This window comes from Tamandua tetradactyla, chromosome 7, assembly GCF_023851605.1.
Source record: "Tamandua tetradactyla isolate mTamTet1 chromosome 7, mTamTet1.pri, whole genome shotgun sequence".
Taxonomy (NCBI): domain Eukaryota; kingdom Metazoa; phylum Chordata; class Mammalia; order Pilosa; family Myrmecophagidae; genus Tamandua; species Tamandua tetradactyla.
In genome coordinates this window covers 60,914,467-60,942,228 of record NC_135333.1, presented here as the reverse complement: position 1 = coordinate 60,942,228, position 27,762 = coordinate 60,914,467, and the positions used below count along the sequence as shown (strand labels likewise).

General features: G+C 36.2%; 1 protein-coding gene across 1 annotated transcript in view; it reads left to right on the top strand.

Annotated features, from left to right (window-relative positions):
* The window catches only part of CECR2 (CECR2 histone acetyl-lysine reader), a 195,658-nt gene that overhangs the window by 147,089 nt on the left and 20,807 nt on the right, over positions 1-27,762 (top strand). Inside the window, exons 3-7 of the mRNA XM_077169570.1 lie at positions 11,156-11,339; positions 12,519-12,658; positions 13,275-13,379; positions 16,696-16,745; positions 17,481-17,650. Of these exons, the coding sequence (XP_077025685.1) occupies positions 11,156-11,339; positions 12,519-12,658; positions 13,275-13,379; positions 16,696-16,745; positions 17,481-17,650 (649 nt within the window). The remainder of the gene's footprint in view (positions 1-11,155; positions 11,340-12,518; positions 12,659-13,274; positions 13,380-16,695; positions 16,746-17,480; positions 17,651-27,762) is intronic.

Sequence of the window (27,762 nt, the reverse complement as noted above, 5' to 3'; positions counted from 1 at the left end):
ATAGTATTTCTATATTTCATAATGTATCATGTCAGGACTGGCTATGTTGGCTTCTCTGTAACATGAAGATGCCTTGTTTCATTCTGTCATTTGTTCCTTTTACTGCTCCCTACAACGTTTGTCTTTTTAGACTGCACAGAGGTCAGTATTCTGGAGAGACACAAAAATTGTTTGCTGAGCTTCCAGTGTTGAATTATAGCAGTTCTTATAAATACTAGGTTGCCTCTTATCACAATAGTCAGTTATTCGTAAATGATCTCTTGCAGTGATCATTTAGAAATGTTAATTTCTAAAAAAAAGTGACTTCAGTCAAATGTCATAAAATTTCAAATGCATACTATAGGAGGAGAGAAGGTTGTTTTTCTCCCCTCTTCCTTTGACTTTTCTACTACTGAAGAAAAATAAGAAAGAGAGCCTTCAGAGGATAGAAACAGAAAGAGCCCAGTGCTCTCAGCATTCATTCTCCTTTGGAGTGGGAGCCGGGAGCAATAGCACAGGTCCCCCCAGTGGTGATGAAAAATTGTTCACCCCAAAATGGCAGTAGGCTGCAAAGGTGGTTCAGTACTAGAAAGCTCGCCTTACATGCAGGAGACCAGGATTTGATTCCCATACCTTGCACCCCCCCACCCCATCCCTGCCAAAAAAGGCAGCAGCTGGTGATCAGAGCAGGAAAGGATGCATGTGATTGTTCAGCATTTCCCACGGTACATTCTTCACAGCTCTCCTTTGAGATGTCACTGACTATTATAGAAAACATTAAGCAATTATTTTTATTTGTAAACAAATCTAATGAAATGAAAATATTTCTGGATTGCCAAATAAATTTTTGAGAAGTGATAATCCCAGGATTCTGAATCATTTGGTCTGGGGTGGGACTCAGGCATAGGCATTTTAAAAACTTATTATTGAAGTATACTTGACATGTAGAAAAGTGCACATTTCTTAAACATTCTGCTGAATGAATTTTGACAAAAGTTTGACCAAAAAAAAAAAAACCTGTATCGAACATCCAGACCAAGAAAGAACATTGTGACAGATTCTACTTTTTACATTAAAAGAAATTCCCTAAAGTGGTAGTTGTCTCGTCCCATCATTGATGAGCCACATGCAGTGTAGAGTGAATGCATGGTCATGATTCTTTCAAGTTTTAATTTCATTCTATCCTAAAGAAAATGGAATGTGGGTAAATGAATGATCGCTATTAAAGTTACTTAATCTCCTTCTGCACAACTTGCCTTATCCATAAAATGGGAAAGTGGAGTAATTAATGAGAAACCTTTGAACAGTTTTTTAGAACATGTTAATAAATGTCAGTTTCCTTTTTCAGGTATAGAAACATTATCATTAGTTTCTACATATGCTGAGCAATTTTCCATCTCTTATTTTCTGTGGATTGCATGTTTGAAACAGACATTTCAGATTTGGCAAACTTTCCACACTGGGTTAGATAATAGGTATTTTAGGTTTTGTGGGTCTTCTGGTCTCTCTGTCATCATACTGCAAAAGCAGCCACAAACAATAAAATGACTGATCATGCCTGTGTTCTGATAAAACTGTGGACCCTGCCGTTTGAATTTCATATGATTTTCATGTCATGAAATTTTTTTCTTGTGATTCTTTTAATCACCCATTTAAAAATATAAAAATCATTCTTCACAGTTCAGGCCAGATTTGTCTCACGAGCCATAGTTTGCTGACCTGTTTTAGAAAACTAAATTGTTTATTCTTCTAGTTCCCACTTATTCAATCTAACCTTTCAACTGGCATATGGAACCCACACTCTTCAATTAAATTATGCTCCAAACTGAGAGCATAATACTGTGTTCTGCCTGTGAAAATAATACTAACCAACATGTCCTAACTGTGTCCTCAGAACCACTGTGAATGCTTTTCAGGAACTCTCATTTAATCCTTATAACAACCTTCTATTATAAAATCCTCTCTCATCCATCTGTCAGGGATGAGGAAATTAGGCCCAGGGAGTTTAAATAACTTGCCCAAGGTTACTCAGCTGGTAATTAATATAGAACAGATTTAGACCCTGGCAGTTTAACTCAGAGATCTCAAGCTCTTAAACACAACCCTATCCTATAAATGAATTAAAAGAGAATAAAATTTCAGTTAAAAAAGTTCTTCAGGAATTTATTCATTTTGTTGCCAGCTCCCCCCAACTCCCACCCACCAAATGTGGTGTCATAACAGATAGTAGGTATGACAGTCCCCTTATTTGCACTGCTATGCCTTTGGATAAACCCTTCCCCTTGAGCATGGACAGGACCTGTGACTTGCTTCTAGACAGTGTAATAATGGCAAAGGTGATCGGATATCTCTCCCAATGTACATATAGGGGAAACTTATAAAGAAGTTTATGGGAATGATTAACACTGTTTAGTAAAGTGATTACACCTGGTAAGAAGAGTGTTGTAATGTAGTAAACTACATCTGAAGTGCTGATTCTTAAACCTCAGTGGGCATCAGAATCACCTGGGGAGCTTGCTAAACCATAGGTTATGGGCCATCGCCATCTAATTCAGTAGGCCTGGAGTGGAGCCTGAGAATTTGCATTCTTCTTCTTCTTCTTTTTTTTTCTTTGCATGGGCAGGTACCGGGAATCGAACCCAGGTCTCTGGGGGTGGCAGGTGAGAACTCTGCCTGCTGAGCCACTATGGCCCACCCAGAATTTGCTTTCTTTACAAGATGCATCTTTAGATACTGGTCCAGAACCATTGGTCCAGGTTGCTGGTAATTTTCTTTAACTTAAACTTACTGGTGGACATTTGGGTGCTTGTTTTAATTTCCTTTATTTTGAGGGATTCTTTGCCTATTTCTTCCGACTTTATAAACTTAAATACAGAATTTTGATCTGTTGGTAGCATGCTCTTGATGGTTTTCCCAGTATTCCATAGCTTCTCCCTGGAATTGCAATTCTAATCAGTCCATTTTATGGACCTATATACATGAAAATATTCTAGTGATTTAAAATGATCCATCAGTCAGTTGCTTTTTTGGCAGCATCTCTTTTTCTTTATTGAGAAGTGCCCTATAATTTTTTAATGGAATTTTTAATGGAAATTATAGTGCCTTTATTAAATATGTTGATTTAAACTCCTCTATATTGAGATAATATAGATAAAATAATTAACTTCATATGACCAAGTGTCCACACTAATATGTTTTTCCCACGTATTCATGTACCCATGAATCACCTTACGACTCTAGATAATAGAACATTTCCATCTCTCCAGAAAGTTCCCTGTGTGTCCCTTTGTAGTTAGTCAGACTCCCTGTGCTGGTTTGAAAGGAAGTACGCCTCCCTAAGAAAAGCCATGTTTTTATATAAATCCCATTTCATAAAGGTAGAATAATCCCTATTCAATACTGTATATTTGAAACTGTAATGAGATCATCTCCCTGGTTGATGTGATTTAGTCAAGAATGGTTGTTAAACTGGATTAGGGGACGACATGTCTCCACCCATTTGGGTGGGTCTTGATTGGTTTATTGGAGTCCTGTAAAAGAGGAAATATTTTGGGGAATGAGAGGTTTCAGAGAGAGCAGAGAATGCTGCGGCACCACAAAGCAGAGAACCACCAGCCAGTGACCTTTGGAGATGAAGAAGGAAAACGCCTCCCGGGGAGCTTCATGAAATAGGAAGCCAGGAGAGAAAGCTAGCAGATGACGCCCTTTTTGCCATGTGCCCCTTCCAGCCGAGAGAGAAGCCCTGACTGTGTTCGCCATGTGCCTTCTCACTTGAGAGAGAAACCCTGAACGTCAGGCCTTCTTGAGCCAAGGCATCTTTCCCTGGATGGATGTCTTAGATTGGACATTTCTATAGACTTGTTTTAATTGGGACATTTTCTTGGCCTTGGAACTATAAACTAGCAACTCATTAAATTGCCCCTTTTAAGAGCCATTCTGTTTCTGGTATATTGCATTCCGGCAGCTAGCAAACTAGAACACTCCCCAACACAAACACCATATCCTCAGGCAATCACTGATCTGATTTTTTTTTTTTTTTAACTTTTTTTATTAATTAACAAAAAATTAACAAACAAAACATTAAGATATCATTCCATTCTACATATACAATCAGTAATTCTTAATATCATCACATATTTGCATATTCATCATTTCTTAGTACATTTGCAACTGATCTGATTTTTTTAGATAAGTTTTACCTATTCTCGGATCCATATGAATGGGGTTTTACAGTATGTACTCTGTGCATCTTTCATCAGCCAAATGTCTATATGAGAGTCATACATGCAGTTATGTGTGTCAGTAAGAGGATTCCTTTTTGGAACGTTTAGAGGGATTGAATAGTATTTCAGTATAAAATGATACCTCAGTTTTGTTTATATGTTTACTTGTTGGTGGACATTTACTTTGCTTCCAGGTTTTGGCTATTATAAAAGTTACTATAAGTATTTGGGTATAGATCTTTGTATGGATATGTTTTCGTTTTTATAGGGAATTATTGGGTCATATGGTGAGAATATCTTCAGTTTTAAAACTGCATACTACTTTCCAAAGCAGTTTCAACATTTACATTCCAACTGGTAACATGAATATTCTGGTTGTTCCATATCTTTGCCAGCATTTGCTGATTTTGATTTCAGTCAGTTATTTATTTTACTGATTCTATTGTGTCTAAAGTGGCATCTCGTTGTCGTTTTAATTGGTATTTTCCTGATGACCAGTGATGTTTAGCTTACTGCCCTCATAAATCTGCTCTAAATTGAAATTGTTTGATTTTTAAAAATGAGTTGTGAGAATTGTTTATATGTTCTGGATATGTCTTTTGTCATATATATATACTATACTTGGAATTTTTCTCTTGTTTAGTAGCTTATTTTTCTGTTTGCATGACAGTATATTAAGAGTGAAAGACTTAACTTTGATGAAGACCAATTTATCAGTTTTTTTCCAATATGTTCTGAAGTTTTCTTGTTTCCTCAAAAAAGTAGTTCCTACTTCATGCTCACGAAGATTTTCTTTGAAAAGTTTTATCATTTCAGCTTTTTTGGGGGGAGGGTACATGTGTACTTTTTTTTTTCATTAGAGTTGTATGTTTACAGGAAAATCATGGAGAAAACAGAGTTCCACTTTCAGTACCCATAGTTTCTCTTTAACTCTTTCTGTTACTGTGATACATTTGTTAGAACTGATGAAACACTATATCTCCTTTAACAATATCAAAATATATAAATCACTGGTGTTAATTATGTTCACAATGTTGCACTACCACCTACTACCAAAACTTGGCCATCAAACCAAGTAGAAACTCTGTACCAATTAAGCATTAACTTCCTATTCCCTTGCCCGTGGTAACCTATATTCTAGTTTTGACTTTATGAATTTGCTTATTCTGATTTTTTCATTTCGGTGAGATGATACCATATTTGTTCTTTTGTGTCTGGCTTCTTTTACACAACATGACGGTCTTCAAGGGTCATCCATTTATCTCAGGTTTCAAAACATCATTGCTTTTTCTGGCTGAGCAATACTCCATTGTATGTATATATCCCCTTTTGTTTACCCATCAGCTAATGGATACTAAGAAGACATATGCCTACACCACCAGGTACTGAAGATGCTTCTCTATGTTATCTTCTAGGAGCCAAAGAACTTTTTAGTTTTGATTCTTGTATTTAGGTCTTTGATCCATTTTAAGTTAATTTTTGTATGTAATGTGAGGTAAAGATCCCCTTTGTCCTTTCGCATATGGCTATCCAATTTTCCCAGTACCATTTATTGAGAGGCTATTCTTTCCCCCAATGAGTGGAGTTGACACCTTGTCAAAAAACAATTGGATGAGTGTTTATTCTTGAATTCTGAATTCAATTCCATTTGTCAGTATTTCTGCCCTTGTGCTACTTCCATGTTGTTATTATTATTATTATTTTTTGGTGTGCTATGTTGCAGGGAGTCAAATTTCATTCTTTTTCCTTGTGACTATCTCTTTATTGTACCCCATTTGCTGATTTTTGGGGGTGGGGGTGGGCGGGGGGTCATGGGCCAGAAATTGAACCCAGGTCTCCCTCGTGGCAGGCAAGAATTTTACCATGTTATTTTTATTGCTTTGATTTATAAGTTTTAAGATCAGCAAGTATGAGTCTTCCCTCTTTTTTTTTTAAGTGGACTTTCGCTATTTGGGGCCCTTATAAATTTGATTATAGGCTTTTCCGTTTCTACAAAGAAGACTATACGATTTTGGTTGTAAATTGCTTCAATAGAATTGACATCTTGACTATGTTTAGTCTTCCAGTCCATGAACATGGAACATTCTCTCATTTATTTAGATTCTTTGATTTAATTTAGCAGTGTTTTGTAAGTTTTCATATATAACTCCTATTCCTAGATAGAGATATGACTGAAGCTGACCTAGTTAGGACTAAGGTTAATCAGAATACAGGTAAAGGATGACATGGTCTATATTTTAAAACTTCAGCTTCTGGTGAAACCAAAGGGAGAGGTGTTTATTTGGTGCAAAATTTATATTTTGGGTAGCGCATTACCTAATTTAACTTGTTAGTTTAATTGAACACAAGTACATGGATTCTTGAATAGGGCTTGAAATCTTGTTGGATTGTCCAGGTTAGTTAATACCCGATATATCCCAGAGTAATTTGGGCAGTGAATAAAGAAGTATTTGTAAAGTTCTCTTGGGGGACTGGGGAGAAAAGAGGAAATGCTGTATTTCCCCATCTGGGGATTCCTGATATTCTGACAAGCAGTGGGGACAACCAGTTCAGTAGGCTGAGGCCTTGATCTTGAGGCTTGCCCCTGTGAAACTTTTCCTGTAAAGGAAAGCTAGACCTACTTAAAATTATGCCTAGGAGTCGTACCCAGAGAACCTCTATTGTTGCTCAGATGTGGTCTCTCTCTCAAAGCCAACTCAGCAGTGAACTCAGTGCCCTCCCTTCTACAAGGGACATGACTCCTAGGGGTGTGAATCTCCTTGGCAGCATGGGACAGAACTCCTGGGATGAGTCAGGACCTGGCATCATGGGATTGATAAAGGCTTCTTGACCAAAAGGGGGAAGACAGAAATGAGAGAAAGTATTCAGTGGCTGAGAGATTTCAGAGTCAAGAGGTTATCCTGGAGGTAATTCTTATGCGTTATACAGAGATCCCATTTTAGATTATGGTGTATTATAGTGACTAGAGGAAAGTATCAGAAACTGTTGAGCTGTATTCCAGTAGCCTTGATTTTTCGAGACACTTGTATAACACTATAGTATTTACAGTGTCACTGTGTGATTGTGAAAATCTTGTGTCTGATGCTCCTTTTATCCATGGTATGGACAGATGAGTAAAAGAAAAAGATAAATAAATAATGGGATGGGTAAAGGGCAAAAAATTGGGCAGATTGAAAACTAGTGGTCAGTGAGAGGAAGGAGTGAGAGGTATGAGTTGTATGAGATAGTGATTAAATGTACAAATTTTAAAATGTGCATAAATTTTTGTGTGGATATATGTTTTCATTTCTCTTCAGTATATATACCTAGGAATGAAATGGCCATCTCATATGGTAAGTCTCTTGATCTTTTTTTGGGGGGTAACTTCTATACTTTCTCAAACCAGCCGCATTATCTTATGTTCTCTGCAGTTTATTAGGGTTACAGTTTCTCCACATTCTGTCAACACTTATTAGATTTGCATTTTAATTTTAGCCATCCTAATGGGTATGAAGTGCTGGTATCTTATTATGGGTTTGATTTGCATTTTCAATATGATTAATGATATTGAGTGTCTTTTCTTGTGCTTCCTTCTGCTTCTTCCTCTCTCCCCTACTATTGTTCTTTTAATACTTTATTTTAGGTTAAATGATTTTTAAAAAATGTATTTAACTATTTCTCTTTTGGCTTTTCAACTTTTTTTCTTTATTGATTATTGCTGTAGGGCTAAAATATGCTCCCTCCACTTATCAGAGACTATCAGAGGCTATAGTGTTACTCGTTATTTAGCAGTTTCTTTTATGATCCACAAGAATCAATGCTTTATCAAATATTTTTAAGAGAACCTTTTACTTACTGCTTTATTAGAACAAAAAGTCCTTATTTGTCAGAATAAAGTACTGATGTTAGATGTGCCTTAGCTTTATATAGCATGTATTTCATTTTCTACACAAATGGCTGTAGCAATTGACTCGGGTTGTGCCATCCTTGTCAGCATCGGTCTCACCAATAGGAGCATGGTCTGCCTGGAGGAAGCTTAGAAATTCTTGGCTGGGATTCTGAAGAATGGCTAAATCAACACTAGGAGTCTTAAACTCCTAATCTTGACTCACCCTTCTCATTCTCTCTCTCATGCAAGTGGTACCCCTCTTTCTTGTTCTCTCTCCCTTTTAAATGTTGTTATAAGAGAAATAGAGATAATTAAGAGATGGTAGTGAATTAATACTTTCCTTCACCTACTTTTCTTCCTTTTTGTGATTCTCTGTAACACCCATTGGCTTTTCCTGCTGTGGTGTAGGATGGAAAATGAATGAGAAAATGAGTCAGATAAGAAGGAAACTTGTCTTGTTTGTACTCAAAACCTCAAGTAGCTTCACCTTTTTGTTACTCATATTCTAATGAAAAGTTTCATTATGATTCAGAATCATTTCAGAAAGACAGGTATGTAGAATCATTAAGAGAGCATTGCAGTGAGCTGAATGGTTGTGTAAAACAGTGAGTATTGCAGGTAATCTAGAAATGATATCTGAGGAATTACATATCAGTTTTTCACAGCATAGTGCCATCAAATTTAAAATTAAAAAATTTAAAATTGCATGCAAATTGTATGTGTTCATTTTTCTGGTCTTAATCAGATTTTTTAAACCCTTTTTTTGGTATAATAAAATATATATACAAAGGAAAGAGATAAAAAAAAAAAAGCGATAGTTTTCAAAGCCCTCTTCAACAAGTAGTTATAGGACAGATCCCAGAGTTTGTCGTGGGCTACCAGATGATCCTCTCAGATTTTTCCTTCTGGCTGCTCCAGAATATAGGAGGCTAGAAGGCATAAATATTTTTTTATCATCACAGTTGACTTTTTTTTTCTTTTGTGAAAAATAACATATATACAAAAAAAGCAATAAACTTCAAAGCACAGTACCACAATTAGTTGTAGAACAGATTTCAGAACTTGGTATGGGTTTAAAAGCAGTTTATGTCCTATGGAAAGTTAAGAACCTCTAAGTACAAAGTATTAGCCAGATTTTTAGCTTCTTGGAGTCTTCTTTTCATTTCAAATTATCCCAGTTTCACACTCCCTTCAATTTCTGATATTTAAAAGAAAGGGATATAGATTTTTATACAAGGAAACTGAATTATCTTGGATTGTAAGCCCTCAATTATCTGTGGTAAAGTGGCACATCTTCAGAAAACTTCTAGCAAAAGTGATGTAACTGAACTTGAGTGAGAGAAGAGGGCTGTTGGGAAGGAATCTCAAACATGCAATTCTTTGAGACAAGTAGGGGCTTTCAGATTGTAGGCACACACACGCAAAAAAAAAAACCGATACTTTTTTACACACACACTATGTTTGTTCTACTGGTTTGTATTTGTGCTTCCTTTGCCTCATGTTTGAATGAGAGTGGTCTCCCTGGCCTGGCCCAGCCTCTCTTTGGCTCCATGCTTCAGCCAAGTTGCCAGTCTGGTGAAACAATCACAGTGTCACAGATTGAATATTTCACTTTACTAGAGGTAAAACAAGTTTTATTGTTTGGTGAACTCGATGTACATTGAAGTCTAGAAAGCATGTAGTCAATAAAAGTTTATTACCAAATGGAAATTGCATCTTAACACTCCTGGTTACTGGGAAAAAAAAAAAAAAAGAAAACAACACCCTATTTTATTTTTAAATTCACTATAGCTACACTGTCTGGTTTTTACCTCCAGTTTCAGCTACCTTTACCCAGCTCCTCCCTCCCAGGGGTGGGGGTTGGGCTGGGCAGCACCAACTTCACAGGCGTTGGAGAGAGGAAGGAAGCCAATCTAAACCCATTAAGGTTCAAGCAGGTATTATTAATATGCTAGCATTCATGCTTTCTGCATGCTGCAATCAAATCAAATTTGTGAGAGTCTTGATATATAGAACTATTACACTGTCTTGATAAGGTAACACATTTTCCCCAGGGAGATGATAATAAGGTAAAGAGGTTTCTTCTCTTTTGAAAAGCAAAAATTCTCAATTTCTTATTTACCTTAGGCTATTTAATTTTTTCCCCTGAATATTTCTCTTGACTTTTTCTACAAATATAACTACATTAGATTATAGATCAACATGGCATATAACTCTTTTTAAAATCATATTGACAAATAACTCCTTTAAACCTCTTTGCTTCTTGAGAAAAAAATGTTTAAATCACACTTCGGTGAAATTATATTTAGATGTTTTAATCGTTGACATAAATAATAACCATCTAACAATTAAACAGTATTTTATTATATTGTATGCAAGGTACATTTTAGGTTCTGTTTAAAATTCAGTTGTGGAATTACTAATCCAACTCCAACCAAAAAAGGATATAAATTGTCATCAAGCTGTCTTAAATGTATTCTGATGAAAAACTATCTTCAAAATTTAGGATATAGTGTTTTGTAACATGCCCTGAAGTTTATGATTACTAAATATAAAATTATAATTGCACATGAAAATAGCTCCTTGCATGCTGGAGAGCTTTTCCACCAATGCATCTTAACCTGAATTAAATGATTTAGGCTAGAAAGACTGAATTTCTTTTCTGTGTGCCACCTAAGTCATGATTTTGAATTGAATATCTTTCTGAAGTATGTAGCGTCTTTTTAATTGTATTATCGAAGGTATAAGCAAAGATAAGGCTGTTGCTTCGATTTCACGTCTTTAATATAGAGTATTAGAACTTTTAACCTATTTTACCTGGCATGTGCTATTTGTGATTTAAAGTAAAATACCCTGTTCTGTGAAAAACTCTCCTTGGAATTTGACAAAATACAATGTCCAAGTAGATGTATAATTGATGAAGCTTCAGTGAGGGTCTTTCAGAACTCTCCTATTATTGCTTTTCATTTCTTGCTTTCTATTTAAGATTTGTCAGCTATTACATCATCAGCTCTTTCTCTCTCTTCTCCAACTCTTCCTCTATTTTATGTTAATGTATTTTTGTGTTTCTGGGCCATTTGGTTAGGTCTCAGACATTCCACAGCTACCTAGAAGACATCATCAACTATCGCTGGGAGCTTGAAGAAGGAAAACCCAACCCCCTGAGAGAAGCCTGTTTCCAAGACCTGCCGCTTCGCACTCGTGTGGAAATCCTACACCGTCTCTGTGACTATCGGCTAGACGCAGATGATGTCTTCGATCTTCTCAAGGTGAAGAGAGGAAAGCCAGAATCTGGAATGTGGTCAGAATATAAAAATCTGAAAGTACTAAGTGAAGTCAGATTTTGGCTTGTGTTTTGGTCTGGGAGCTCTTTTTGTTTGATAACAACAATGTGTACAAAACCATGTTTATCATAACCAAGAAAATCTGTATAAGTTTAATTTCTAGTTTGTTTTTGTCTTTTTAAGTATGCTCTTGAGTCCACACTGAAATAGAAACTCCAAGACACTTATTCATTTTCCTTGTCATCAGCCAGAACAACAATTAAATTAGCCTACTGAGTTTTATTTTATTACCCATGGTCTAAAATTGAACACAACTGAAATATTTATTGAAAGTTCCAAGGACCATGAACCTTCATATGTGCTGGTGAAGTTGATCCTCTATACACGTACGTGCAAATAATAAAATAAAGTACTGGACAAGAAAGATATGTCTACTTCTTCCCTCCCTCTTAGCTCTCTATTGCACTTATTTATTTTAGAAGTATATCTCAGAGGGAGGGATGGTGTAGGTTATTGTTTTTCACTCACAGGGAGGTTAGCTTCTAATCCTGTTCAATCAGAAATGATGAAATGTGTTGATGAATTCTCAGTTCAGCCCTGCTCATGGACATGTTATAAAAATCACCGTGTAATTTAGCACAGTCTTTACTCAGAATTCAAGGACTTGAATAGCAGTGGGAAGGGCAATACAGGTCAGACCCTGGGGTAAATTGGGAGCTGTATGGCAGGATCTCAGCTGGAATGAGTTGCTATAGGTTATGATAGTGCTACAATAGAGGATCACATGGGACAAAGCTTTCACGTTAGCCTACTATAATTGTCTTCCCTTTCATGGTGCACATAGGCTATAGTAACAAATCAAAACCAAATATATGAAATGTACATTGTAATTCCTTTTGGTTCCCCTGCCCCCCCCTTCATTAAAACTGAGCAGTGGCAAAGGAGGGGTTAGCATTTGAAATATTTCTGTATCCTGTTATTTAAAGAAGGCACCTGCTTTCCCATTATCGGTGTTTCATATGCCCTGATTGAATACTGAAGATACTTAGGTATTTTTAAACAAAGGTTGTCAAGAGTATAAATTTTGAACCCTCATTTTAGTTTTCTTTTGTTTCATTTTGTTCCCCACTTCCCTATCCCTCTTTTACCTATTCTTCTACCTAGGGTCTGGATGCAGACAGTCTCCGTGTGGAACCACTGGGTGAAGACAATTCTGGGGCACTGTATTGGTATTTCTATGGAACACGAATGTACAAGGAAGACCCAGTACAAGGAAATACCAATGGAGAATTCTCTTTAAGCAGGTACATTCTTCAAAGATATGAACATGATATGTGTTGTATAGAAATGTCATTAAGCTTAAATGCATCAGAATTCTACTGTACAAGTTTTTTGAAATTAGCTAACTGCACAAATTTTTTGAAATTAGCTCTAATTACCAGTGCCTGGAAAGAGAAGAGAAGAATTATTTCATACAAAATAAAAAGGAATTAATTGTAGCCTCTCCTACTAGAGTGGTGAAAGATATTGCCCTAGTAACCTTAGGATTCAGCAGTATAGGTCTAGAAGGACCTAAAATGATGCCTGAAGAAGCATAAGCCCTCCTGAATGCTTCCTAAATGAGGAATGGGCCTCCTTTCATAGCATCATAAAGGATGCTATCAACCTGTTTCACTTAGACTTTATTATGCTATTTAGGAAGTTGTTAGGTGTTACTCAGGCCTTACTATTGCAAAATGTCAGTTTTCCTTGGTTCCCCATTCTAAAAGAGAGTAAGTCACCCTATCTTCCTCTGTGACTGCTCCACTTAATCATTTTTTATAAGCTCATGGCCAGGAATACTGTATTTTTAATTAAAAAACCATATATGACACCTCAATCCTGTATCAGAACATTTCTATTTAATATACCATTTCTTAGGGAAAATGAAGGACAAAAAAACGTCTCAAATGTTCCTGGAAAAACAGGAAAAAGAAGAGGAAGACCCCCCAAACGGAAGAAACTACAGGAGGAGATTGCAGTGAGGTAAAACAAACAAACAAACCTTGTTAGTCTTGGTCTGTGGTCATAGACCCTCATGTTGGAAAGATCCCTAGGTTTCACTTATTTCCAATCTGGCCATGGGAAGGTGTGGGACTTGGAGTGTGGAGACTGGTTCAGCATCCTCATGGAATTATTGAGTAGGCAGGGGGCATCTGGAAGCCAGCATTGTGTGACCTCTAGCTTATTACCTACCCTCTCTGAGCATATTCTTTTATTGGACGATGAAGTAGATTAAATTGAACAAGACAGTGTATGTGACAATTTAAAGATGTAGTCACTGACAGTGCTATTAGTTTATAAACTGTTGTACCACTCATTTTTTCAAGGATGAAGCGAAGTTATTTCTGTGACTAAATTTTGACTAATAATCAATATTTTGATATTATTGGTGTTATATCTCACTTAGCAGTTAATTCTCTCTCATTAAAGAAATTTTAATGGCAAACATGTCCCAGGATGACTGTTAGTATTCAAATGCAGTTTGCTAAGATAAAGATAAGACTTTAAAACTTTTTCATTAATATTTAATTTTAGCATGGAAAAAGATTGTTACATTTGAGAAATTTTATGCATTTAGTAAAAACTTTTTATATATTCTTTTTCATTGTCTTTTAGGAATTCTACCTAATTTGTCTGTTTTCAAATTCTGGCCTATACTATGTAAATATGCTTTTATTTCTAAATCAGCTCTATCATTATAAACCCATGAAAGTTTGACCATATGTTTGAAAATTCTAATAATACTGGACAAAAAGCTTCTTTCCTGTAAATATTAGAACATCTAGATACTTAATGTAAATGGCTGGATTGGGCCAATTTTCAGCTTGTTGTTCATTAACCATTGAAATCAGGAAATCAGATTATGAATAAATCAGTTACAATTTTTTTAACTTTTTTATTGTATAGTATATCATGTGAAGAAAAGAAATAAAAAAAAACAGTTTTCAAAGCACTCTTCAACAAGTAGTTACAGGACAGATCCCAAAGTTTGTCATGGGCTACAATATAGTCCTCTCAGATTTTTCCTTCTAGCTGCTCCAGAATATAGAAGGCTAGAAGGCTTAAATTTTTTTTTTATCATCACAATCGACTTTTTTCCCTTCTTTTTTTGTGAAAAAATAACATATATACCACAAAGCAGTGAATTTCAAAGAATAGTACCACAATTAGTTGTAGAACAGATTTTAGAGTTTGACATGGGTTGCAATTCCACAATTTTAGGTTTTTACTTCTAGCTGCTCTGAGAAACTGAAGACTAAAAGAGATATCAATTTAATGATTCAGCATTCATATTTACTTGTTAAATCCTGTCTTCACTGTATAACTCCACCATCACCTTTAATCTTTAGGGGTAATTGGGCTATGGCCCAATTTTTTTTTTTAATTGGAAAAAATCTTCACACACTTACTTTCTATACATGGTGCACAATCAGTGGCTCACAATATTACCACATATTTGTGTATTCATCACCATGATCATTTTTTAGAACATTTATATCACTCCAGAAAAAGAAATAAAAAGAAAAAACTCGTACATACCATGCTCCTTACCCATTCCTCTCATTGACCAGTAGTATTTCCATCTACCCAATATATTTTAACCTTTGTTCCCCCTACTTGTTTTCTATACTCCTTATCACTCCCTTTCATTGATCACTAGTATTTCAATCTACTCAATTTGTTTTAACATTAGTCCCCTTATTTATTTATTTATTTATTTATTTATTTAGTCAGTCAGTCAGTCAGTCAGTCGCAGGCTCTGGAAATTGAACCCAGTCTCCAGCATGGCACGCAAGAATTCTGCCACTGAGTCACCATTGCACTGCCCCTTATTTATTTTTAATCCATATTTTTTACTTATCTGTCCATACCGTAGATAAAAGGAGCATCAGACACAAGGTTTTCACAATCACATAGTCACATTGTGAAAGCTGTATCATTATACATTCATCTTCAGGAAACATGGCAACTGGAACACAGCTCTACAGTTTCAGGCACTTCTCTCTAGCCTCTCTAATACACCTCAAATTAAAAAGGGAATATCTATGTAACGCGTAAGAATAACCTCCAGGATAAACTCTCAACTCTGAACTCTCTCAGTTGCTGAAACTTAATTTTGTCTCATTTCTCTCTTCCCCCTTTCCATCAAGAAGATTTTCTCAGTCCCTTGATACTGAGTCCCAGCTCATTCTAGGATTTCTGTCTCATGTTGCCAGGGACGTTTACATCCCTGGGAATCATTTCCCACATAAAGAAGGGGAGGGCAGTGAGTTTGCTTGCCTTGTTGGCTAAGAGAGAGATAGGCCACATATGAATAACAAAAGAGGTCCTCTAGGGGGTGACTCTCAGTTCTAATTTTAAGTATGGCCCAAAGGCTTAATTTTAAGTATGGCCGAATTTTTTTAAATTCAGGAATTAAAAAGATTTTTTTTAAATTCAGGAATCTGTATTCTACTTAATTTTCTAGAAATTTGACTAGCAGTGGCAGCTACTGTTTCCTCCCAACTGCTCTTGTGAGAAATGTTTCATAATTCTTATGTTCTATTCATGCAACATCTACTTCTGGATTTTATTACAAATTCAAATCTTATATATTCAGAAAGCTTTTTTACCCCTATCTCCATTTCCTTGCAGGTACCAACAGTTGAGGTGCCTCAGTCTTGGGGATGTAGACTCATTTAGCAAGCATACATGAATTTATGCTACCCTCTACTGGTGATTTTATTCCTTTAGCGCTGTGTGTCCAATACAGTTTTTATACACACATTTAAATTTAAATGTTCAAAGGTTAAGTAAGACTTAAAATTCAGTTCCTCAAACCATGTACTTTTCAAGTGCTCAATAGTCACATGTGACTCTTGGCCACAGATACAGAACCCTTCTACCCTCACAGAGAGTTCTAGTAAACAACACTGCTGTAAATATTAGAAAGCAAAAAAAAAAAAAAAAAAAAAAAAAACCCCACAGAACGTGTCCTGTAGACTTCAATTCTGTTTGATTTCCAAAAAATACTTTAAAATTTAATATTTTGTGATGCATTAATCTTTTTGCCATAACATTGTTTACCTATGTATTAGTACTCAAAAAGGGTAAGGTCGAAGTTCCCATTCTGTACCCACACCACTACACCTTAGCGTTCATTTATTTAGTAGAGTAGTTCCTTCTCCTAACCCTAGCCCTCGACACAGGCACACAGATGTAATCCTTGTACAAAATTAATTGAGTCTACCATTTGGGAGAAACAGTATTTTGGGACATGTCTTTATTTTAATTGGTGCCTCCTTTTCCTGTGTTTCAGTGAAAAGCAGCAAGAAAACTTCTTGGCATCTGAGCCACAGGCAAGAAATGGTAATGACCTTTGTTGAAGTTTAGAAAGGATTAAATAAGAATGATTCCCTTATATTATGATAGTTACTCTGTTTTCCAGTAAATTTTATTGCAGTAGTCTTCAGACTCGCCTTTTAACCCTTCAGTTCTCTGTTGCTGTCCTGTGCTCATCTCTGTCTGATGGATATGTTCAGACTAGGTCTTTTTGTGTTTGTGTCCCATTACCTGGGCACATATATTAGATGCTCAAACATTCAAATGGATGAGCAGCTTCTTGGAATGCAAGAAGCTTTTTTACAAGCACATTCTTTACTCTGTATGGGAGTATACTGGTTTCCTACCTAGATTTCAATTCTATAATCCAGTTATCATAAATTGGGTGGAGGGTAGTAGCAATTTACAGCATTGCAATATACCTGAGAAGAGATAGGTTCTACAAAAGCTCAAATTCAAAACCATTTGGGTATATACCTAGGCATTTCTACGATACTAAAATCTCCCTAGTGCAGGTCATATTAGTTCTATTTGAACTGTCTTTGGGCATTCTTAATTTTATTGTAAATAGTGATGGTACTAGGAAAGCCAAAAATATACCTTAATTTTCTATAAAAATTAAAAAGGAGCAGGTCTTTTTTCCCCTCTAACTCTCTGGTTTTAATCATGACCCAGGCCCAGGGTGGAAGTCAAATTGAAAATAAATAGGGAGAAATGTCCTAGTCAGATCTGTGGTACTGACCTTCTCGCTTTCTTTTCTAGGGTCCCAAGGGCCAGGGCAAGGCACTTGGTGGCTCCTGTGCCAAACAGAAGAAGAATGGAGACAGGTCACAGAGAGTTTTCGAGAGAGGACCTCTCTGAGAGAACGACAGCTCTATAAGCTCCTCAGTGAGGACTTCCTGCCTGAGATCTGCAACATGATTGCCCAGAAGGTATGCGAACACTGACAGGTGCTTCCTCCTTTCTGTGTTAGGTATGATGCTTATATTAGTCAGTGTTCTCTAGGGAAACTGAACCAACAGGAGATACCTGTAAATATCAGATTTTTATAAGAATTGTCTCGTGTGACTTTGAGGATGCACACGTCCAAATTCCGTAGGGAACTCCAATGAAGGTTTTCAGTGAATTCCCCAGGAGAACAATCTCGCTGAAATAGAGGGAGAACTCTTTCTTCTGCTTCCTGAAATCAGCACTTCTCCTTTTAAAGCCTAAAGGGTGAGGCGTCTTTCATTGTTGAAGGCAATCTCCTCAGTTGATTTTAGATATCCTCAGCCATAGATGCAATCAGTTTACTGATGATTTAAGTCAACGAGGTGTCCTCAGAGTAACAGTCAGCCCAATGCTTGCTTGACCACGTCTATATCATCACCTGGCCAAGTTGACTCATGAACTTAATCATCACAATGCTTCATTATTTAAGGGTTCTTAACTGGGGCATTTGAAGATGTTCATCTGGCCTGGAACAGTCCTTCATCCTCTCAGTTAGATATGACCTCATGCTATACCCTATCATCATATAATATTCTCCCTATTCCAAAAAGTTCTTGATGGCCACCCTAATCCCCCAGTACCTGCAGAGGCTTTTAACAATCTGGAACCAACTTTCTTTTTCCCATTACATTCCTCAGGAAACATTCGCTGAGCCTCCGGTGTGCTTCATATCACCCTGTGCATACCATCTATAGATTTTTTACAAATCATCTTCTCCAGGTCTGTTTCCCACTAACAACAAGAGTTTGGGTGTTTTTGTCCCTGTAAATCCACTATCAGCCCTGTGCCCTCTTTCACCTGAGCTCTAGGCACCTTCTCCTGCTTAACAGGCAAAGTTGTATTTTCACAAACTCTGTATGTCCATCCTATATTTTCATGCATGTACACTCTAATTCAAACATTTTCTAGCTTCTTTTCACCTCCACTGTGTTTTTTTTTGCATGGACAGGACCGGGAATCGAACCTGTGTCTCTGGCATGGCAGGCAAGAACTCTGCCACTGAGCCACTGTGGCCCATCTTCCCCCTCCACTTTTAAGTCTCTACCTTAAACTCACTGGCTTCATGAACTGTGCCTCTTTATGCCAGGCATAGGGTTTTCTTCGCTGACATCTTTTCTTTTGTCTTACTTTATTGTGAGTCGTTTAAACTTCTTCAGCTCCCAGACCATGTCTTACTCATCCCTTCAGCCTTACTCAGCACTTAATGTAAAGCCTTATCTATGTTGGATGCTCAGTGTATCATTCAGCTTGCTTATTTCATTTCAACAATGTAAATACTTTTGATTGTTAATACATGCTAATAGAAGGCAGAGATCTCTGAATAGTTGGCAATGAGTTAAAGAGAAAATATTTAAAAATTATACCTACAGTACCTCTAGGAGAAGTGTAAAACAGTAAATATATGACAAGTGTAGCTTCAGTGCTTTAGGGAAAGCTCCAGAAAGTCACCTTTGTCTTTAATAGTATGAGTTTATATTGTCATGGATGATCCAGAAAATCTGCATGTCAGTTTGTATAATTCCATACCACATAAACAATTTCATTTAATTTTTGCTGTCTTTAAACCACTGTGATAATTTTTCCCAAGAATTGAAATACATTATTAATAAGTAACTGTAGTATAAAGAGAAGTTCATGATTTTACAACACCTCTTATATTACTCACTTATATTGATAGGACCAATGGTGGCACATTAAATTACCTTTATATCATATACACAATCAGTTTTAAAGTTTTCTATAATTTCTTTTTTACTGTGGTATTCTTCCTAAGATTTTAGGGGTGAAATGAGGAAAATATAAACTTACACACATAGGCCTGGTGTTATTGATAAAATATGTGCTGATATATTATCAGCTGATTATAATGATTCCATGTCAGAGAAAAAAATTAAGTAAGATAACCCTTAAATGTAATTTTGGAGAATCATGAAATTAGAAACTAGAAAATAGAATAATAGATTTAATATTTTAAGAGATATATACACTGTTATAAATTTGAAGACTTCAGTGAAATGGACTGTTAACTACAAAAATAGGAGAATCTAAATTGTGTACTAGAAAATCTCAACAGACTGTAATTAGAGTTGTTTTCACAAAAACCCCAGAAGCTTTTAGATATATTTACAGGTAAAATGTTTTATACCTTCAAGGAAAGGACAATTTCTAAACATTTAAAAAATTAAGCTGTAAATTTGGAAGCTACTCAGTTTTTTCAGGCATTTCTTAGATCCTGAAAAAATTAAACACACATGGCACACATATACTGTTTTCATTCATTAATATAAATTTCACATTCTTAAAGCTAGCAAGGGAAATCCATCTCTCCACCAAAAGACTAACACATTGTAACCTACCAGGGTTAATCTTAAGAATGGAATACTGTTAATTATTGGTTTGAAAGTCTGGTCCAGTGTAATATAACAAAAAATAAATTTAAAAAATAACAGTCAAAATCGGAGGAATAATGAATAAAAATTTTCCTCCAAAACAAGAGATGAATTTAGATATTGTAAGTAGGAGTAATGAGGTAACCAGTATCATGAGCACACAAAAAAGCATTCTTAGTGGGCCATCATTTAATAGACCAACTAGTATAACTTACTTGCTCCTGGACTGTATAGATTTATCAGCTTTTTGTTATCTTTGTAGTTGGTATCCACCAGTTGAATTATGTGTTCATCACAGTTATATTTTTATGAGCCTATTTGTGCTCTTTGTACTTGTTATTGTAATCATGGAAGTAATCAAAAGTTTTAAACCAATAAAATGAGCATAAATAGTTTCTCTAAAAGTTTTTATAAAAATTCATGAAGTCATGGCAGCATTATTCATAGAAGATAAAATGTGCAAACAACCCAAATGTCTGTTGACAGGTGAATGAATATATGAAAATATGGTGTACCGTGGAATATTATACAGCCACGTAAAGGAAGGAAGCGCTGATATATCCAACAATGTGTGTTAACCTTGAGACATACTAAATCAAATGAACCAGAAACCAAAGGACGAATACTGAATGATTCCATTTATATGAAATCTCTCCAATATACAAATTCAAACAGACAGAAAGTAGATTAGAGGTTACTGGGGGTTGAGGGAAAATTGCTTAATAGGTACAGAGTTTCAGTTTGGGATGATGGAAAGTTCTGGATAATGAATAGTGGTGATGGTAGCACAACTTTGTAAATATAATTAATGCCACTGAATTATACACTTAAAATTGGATTAAATGAGAAATTTTTGGTGTGCATGTGTATGGTGTGTGTGTATGTATAATTTGTGTATGTATATGTTGCTGCAATTAAAAAAAAAACTTTTTTAAGCCAGTTGCTTTTAAAAACTTGACTGTCGAATTAGGGTTAAAAAGATTGGATATAAAAATTTTTTTTTAAATTAGAAGAATTCTGCACTTGGTTTACAAGCATCCTTGAAGTCTCCTTTTGCTTAAGTGAATGGTTTTTATGTGAAAGCGCAGAGGAAACCCCTATCAGTGCAGCCATACAGACAAACAGATTTTGACCCTGCATCTTGGGATTGGTGAATGGCAGGATATTTGTATATTGTTATCCTAAGTGTTTGAAGCATTTCTTTTTAATTACCTGCTTTCGCTGACTTTTAACCTACTACCACCTATCCTTATTACATACAGCAAGAAGGATTCCATTCTAATAATGAAAAGCCTATGATTCAAATGTGAAAATTAAAACATATTTCATTTGAACAGAATACAGGGCTCACAAATAAACACCATTATACATTAAAGCATAGTGTGCAAATGAGGCACACAAAAACCAGGCAGTAGAGAAATTGTGAATGTGGTATTACAGAAGAGTCATGGGCTTTTCTTTCAAACATCTTTGAGTTATGGTTCTGCCTTTTTCTAGATTTCTCTTGGATAAGTTACTTGATTTCTCTGAATTTTAATTTTCTCAGTTCACCATAGTTTTTGTGAGAATTAAATGAAAGAACCCTGTCAGTGTGCAAAGCATGGTATTTAACAACCCCTTTGTTTATTATGATCATGGATAATTGAAGAGAAATCTTGAAAAACTAAATTCACATTTCTTACCAAAGTAGATGCAAGCCAGAAAACAGTTAAAGCAGATTTGATAAATCTTCAGAAGTATAACACCTCTCTAAACTTATAAATAAGAGTATCAAGAGGTAAAGTCCTCCTTTGACCATTTAAAAGTTAAGCTTTTGTGGTAAATATTTAAGTAAAAGGGGAAGTAAATCCATGAAAGTTTGTATAGTTAGTGTTACAGACAGTAATATTTGCATAGCTTAAAATAATTAGGGAGGGCCATTACAAAAAATTGATTACAGTTAATTAGTAAAGTATGTGGGAAAACAATACCATGTTCCCTGTGGGTAACTTTACCTGATTTGGCAAAATTGGGATGAAACTTCTATTGGTCTCAGGTGCTAACAGCATGCCAAGTTGTACAGTCTTTTTGGAAAACAGTTTTGTTTTTTTAATGCAATTTTATTGAGATATCATATACCATATAATCCAGGCAAAGAATACAATCAATGATTCACAGTTTTTTAAAGCTAGAAGACAATTTTATGGTAAGTTTTTATATTTATTTAAAGTTGCAGAGATCTCTGCCTATTAAGGTCTTGAAGATTTAAAGGAGATGCTCATGAGTCTACTTGAGGAGACTGCTATGGTAACTTTGCAGGAAAACTGATTAAAGAATATCATGACATCCTTTGATAATTGAGATTGCATTTGCGCTCAGACGTGGTCATTCTCGTGTTGTGGATAAGAAAAGCTTTCTAAAGCTACCGTCTCATTAAATCTATCACTATTGCTTTGCAGAATCTTGAGGATGTGTAAACTGTACTTTACTGTCATTGAGTTTTTCTGTCCTTTAATCTCTCATAGCATTGATTCTTCAACTAGCCACAAGATTCTGGATTAAGTGGTACAAAAACCAAACCTGGATAATGCTGGTTTTGATACTGAAGCCACAGAAGTTACATTGTTTTAATGGCAAGGCCCTTGCTTGCTGCCTCTAAATAATAAATTCTAACAGTGAAGCTGTGGGTTGCTTTTCACAAAATTCCATATGCTAATTCAAACTTACCTGGGGTAATGAATATTAGCCCTTAAAATAATTACCTAACTTTTCTTCAGTAGTTCTTTAATTCCTTCTTTGAAATTTCCTTCAGCAGTAGCTATCAGGCAACTTACATATTTCAGGATCAATTCTGATTCCAAGTTACTGAGTCTTTGTCCCACTCCTACTTACCTCTTTGTTCCCCTGTCTGCGTAGCTGCTCTCCCTTCTCAGTACTGCCACCCAGCTGCGTTTTAAAGGGAGGTCTGCCTCCAACTTACAATGTCCTCTTCAGATCCATTCCCTTCTGCTGAAGGTGATAGAACTTGGCTTTCCCCCTAGTAATTTAAAACAAAACACTTCTTTAAATGTTGAAATTAAGTTAAGGGAGTTTGTTGCCAGTGATAAAGATCATCAAAGAAGATACTTAGGTATCTTTCAGATTTTGGTGTTTGATTTTTTTAAATTATTAAAGAATGAACTTGCTTAGTACCTTATAGACTTTTATAGTGATTTTCACTGTCTGCCCCCTAAGGATACCTTTGCCCTCCTTAGATAAAAACATTACCTGCATGCCTTAAAGGTCTCTCTATCTGGCTACTGTTCTACTGGCAGTAGCTGAGAAGCCCCAAATCTATCTTTTCCTCATTTCTAACTCTGGGAAAAGTATCAACAGCAAACAAAGGCAGAGTTGGAACCTAAGTGGATATCTAACCACCTTCCATCAGATCTGTCAGTAAGAGGTGAGTGTGTATGAGAGTAAAGATAAGGAATCATAAGTGTTCAGAAAAAATTGTTCTGTTTTATTTTATGTGCTATTTTTGGGGGGGTGTGTGCTTTTAAAAGGGAAATTTATTATGATGCAAGTTTACAGTTCTAAGGCTGTGAAAATATCCAAATTAAGGCATCCAGAGAAAGATACCTTAACTCCGAAGAAGGGGCTGATGAAGTTCAGGGTTTCTCTCTCAGCTAGAAGAGCACAAGGCAGCGTCTGCTAGCTTTCTCTCCTCATTTCATAAGGCTTCCCTAGGGGCATTTTCCTTCTACATCTCCGAAATTCTCTGATTGTGTGGGCTCTCTCACCCCAAAAGCTTTTTCCAAAATGGTTCCCTTTTAAAGAGCTCCAGTAAGCAAGCCCACCTTGAATGAGTGGAGACACATCTTCATGGAAACCATCTAATCAAAAGTTACCACCCATAATTTAGTGGGTCATGATGTGCTATTTTTACTTCTACTTTTTTACTTTTACATGATTGTTTTCATCTTGTCAAAACTTCATTACGTCATTGGAGTTCATTTCCTGGCCCATGTGCACGTGCATGTGTACACACACATACACGGTTAAAAACAGCAAAACACAACTTCATTGGACACTTTTATATGTCGAGTACATTTGAAAGGAATTAAAAACCCAAATAAGACATTCTTATGGCTCTTACAATCTCCTGGGTTGATAGGCATAAACATATTTCATCTGCTTAGATAATAATAAGCACTGTAATAGATATAGATGCAATAGAAATCATGAATACAAAGATGGAAGGAATTATAGCCAGGTAAAGAAAGGGAAATTGGGACAATCAGACTTGTAGTTGACCTGACCTTGTAGGATGCTTAAGATTTTGATGGAGGATGGAGGAATTGGGGCAGAGGGCATTAAATACTACACTAACTTAAATAAGAGCACACAGGCAGAAAAGTGTACAGTGTGGCAAAAGAACAGTTTATATCCAAATGTGACTGGCATAGAAGATACATTGTAATATATGGTGAAACAAAATGCTGGAAAGGTATTTCAGAGAGCCTTGAATCACGCTGTATCTTTGATAGGGAGCCAGGAGGGAGGACGTGTTACTAGATTTTTGTGAAAAACATCCTGGGGGTTTTTCTTACACATTATATAGATATAATTGTCTCTCCGGTCACAGCATGAGGAATGATTTTTATTAAGAAAACCAGGGAGGTGCAAGATCACCCCCAGCAAGAGAGCTTAGTGGAAATCCTACTCTTGGAAACGTAGGCTAGAATGGAGAAGAAAAGGAGCCAGGGCTGAAAGTTACGATTCTACTCCTATACTTAGTATTTTCTACTTCCAGTAAAGAATTGTGAGTGCGGGGTCAGAGTTCAAGAGGTTGGGTAGTGAATAAAAGATGTGTTCTTAGTGGTTACCATATTATTTGTCTTTTAGAAACTCCTGATATTAAAAGAAAACAGTGTAAAAGGAAGGAAGGAAGCAGGGTTGAGGAGAGCTTGTGACAGGCTCCTTCTGAAGTGGATATGAAACTTGTACATGAAAGGTATCCATACATGAGAAAGAGATGGATGTTGGTGGTACAGTTGTCCCTGGTACAACGAAGTGCTCAAACCATGGAGTGAAGTTTGTGCACCTTTCTCCAAGACCAGAGGAAAGGAAAAGAACTTAAGGACGTTCCTTTTGAGGAGCAAGAAAATATTCAGGAGTTCACGTTGGATGCCCCTCGGTTTTCTGAAATGTGAAAGGAATCAGGTGGAAGTTGTGATGAGATGTAGGTTGAAGAGGAATGTTTGGGGCAACAACTAGGTATTAATAAAATGCTTTCCTAAACAGCATCCAGGGATATTTTTTTCATAATGTAGCTGAAGACTAGAGTAGTTAAATGATTTTATCTAGCATTGCATTGCAAAATATGATCAAACGAATACTTGTATTTATTCATATTTAAAAATTGACAAGATAGAAAGGGAATGCAGCCTAAAGAATGTAGATTGCTTCTAAGAATATATTTGATCATGGAGTCAAATGCAAGAGTAAAATAAAGGGATAAGGCAGGAGAAGCACTCAAATTCAGAGCATTTGGAAAGCAATTCTACATCCCCCTTGTACCTCCTCCATGCTGTAGGTTTTGGACAGAATGGCCTTTTCTCTGCCCCTGCATTCTGCTCACTACATTTAAGCACCTCCTTTAACAGCCTTGTCTGCTCTGCTCTTTGTGTTTACCAGGTAGGTTCTTCTCCACATGGACTAACACAGTCCAGATATTTGTGCTTCTTAACCATTCCTTAGCTGTTTGTGTCAGTGAATATTTAAGCAGCTTAATAATGCTCATAGAAGGTTAAGCCTTGGGAGACAGTAGCTTTACTCTAGACTGTCATTGGCTGGTATGTTGCAGTAATATTTCCATGAATCTTAAAGTGACAACATGATGGTATATTACAGAGATCTTATCATTAACTAAGTAATGCTTGAGCCTCTAAAAAAGAGAAGCTAATAAATTGTTGTTTACTTCAGTATATTTTGATTTAGCCTTTGTCTCTTTTTCAGCACATAGATGTATATATTCTTGCCAGGAAATAAATTGCCCAACATTTATTTACCTTTGGATTGGTGATTCTGTAATGACTGACTTCCTCCCTTCCTTGTCTCTTATTCCCCTTGGTAGTTATTAGTTTTGGAATGGCCTTTGGTAATTGGTATCTAACCATAGTCCTCAAATTGTTTTCTAGCTTCTCTTGCCTTGTTGGGTCCTATTCACTATCTTTATTGCTTTTGCCCTTAACATCTCCTGGAAAGCTCCCTTTCCTATTTTCTCTTCACTGCCCTGGGCTGAGTTCTGAATGCCCTAATTTACACTTCAGATTGCATGGTCAGTGCATACAGAAAAGTTCTTCATTGCTGCAAACAAAAGCCTACCTTGAACACTAAACTGTCTTTTGGTTGATTCTTGCCAGTGTTTCTCTTTGTTTTGCTCTTTAGTGTTAGATATAAGTAACTGCTTTTGTAGACAATCTGAATATCTGTTATGCCAGAAATCCTGGAGAAAACCAGGTAGCATGACTTTTGTGTTTTGTTTGAATGGCAGACAAATCTAGAGGTTTCTGACCTACATTGGTCACCCAGGAGTCCAATCTTTTTGCCTCAAAAACTTTCTTAATTGTGACTCCTGGGGAAAATAGTGGTGAAAGGATACTGTCTCTCTGAACTTACAGGGTTAGGGCCTCAGTGGTTATTTTTGTCAGGAGACTCTGGACATTGCTGTTGCTAGGGAGCTGTTTGTGGGGATGCAGTCCAAAGGGTGCTGCTGTGCTTGGCTAGGGTGCCAGCAAGTCTGATTACCTGCCCTAGGGAAGGAGGAGCCTGGAAAGGGAATTGTGGGCACTGCTTAAACCTGACATTGTATTTATAATCTTGTAGAGGATTTCAAAGTTGTATTTATAATTAGGTTCTCATTAAAATCCCACCTTGATTCTAGCAGGCTTCTTTTCTTGTCTGCAAAGCATTTAAACATCATCCACACCCTGTTAGCCACAGACATATTTTAAAGAAAAATGGCAATGTAAGAGTGTAAGATTTGTTTATATGCTGTTCAGTGTTTTTGCTTGTTTGCTTTTTGTTTATAGGGACTGTGCTTGCTTTTTATCTTTAGGTAATTCTGTCCTTCAGTTTATTCTGTGTTTTCATTAGCACTTGCTTCATCTTGATGTATAAGGCTGTAAATTAGCTTCTAAGTTTTAAAGAAGATTCTTGGTTGACAATATAGTTTTTTTTTCCCAGATACATGTGATGCAGTTTATATAAAATAATTGTTGGGAATTCATATCAGTTAGGACTACTAAAATTATAACACAGCATAGTGAAAGAGAAACTGGGCATGAGAAATGTGGAACAAAGAGATCACAAGGAAAACAGATGGTAAGGTGTGGGGAAATCGGGAGAAAATGGATGAGAAGAGGAATAAGAGAGAAGTCAAGGACAGAAACATCAGGAGAAAGGCCACCGTTGGGCACAGGCATCAAGCCATATCCAGTATAGTTCTTGACCTCCTTATTACTCTCTCAAGTTTCTTAGACCTTCCTGGAGCCTTAGTTTGTTTTTCTTAATGCTGTAAATTCAAATAAAATTTTATATTTTGTGTGTTCAGCATAAATATTACTGTATTTTAAAAACAAGTATGTATGCACATAGGGTAGCATATTGTATGATTCCATGTGTATGAAATATTCAGAATG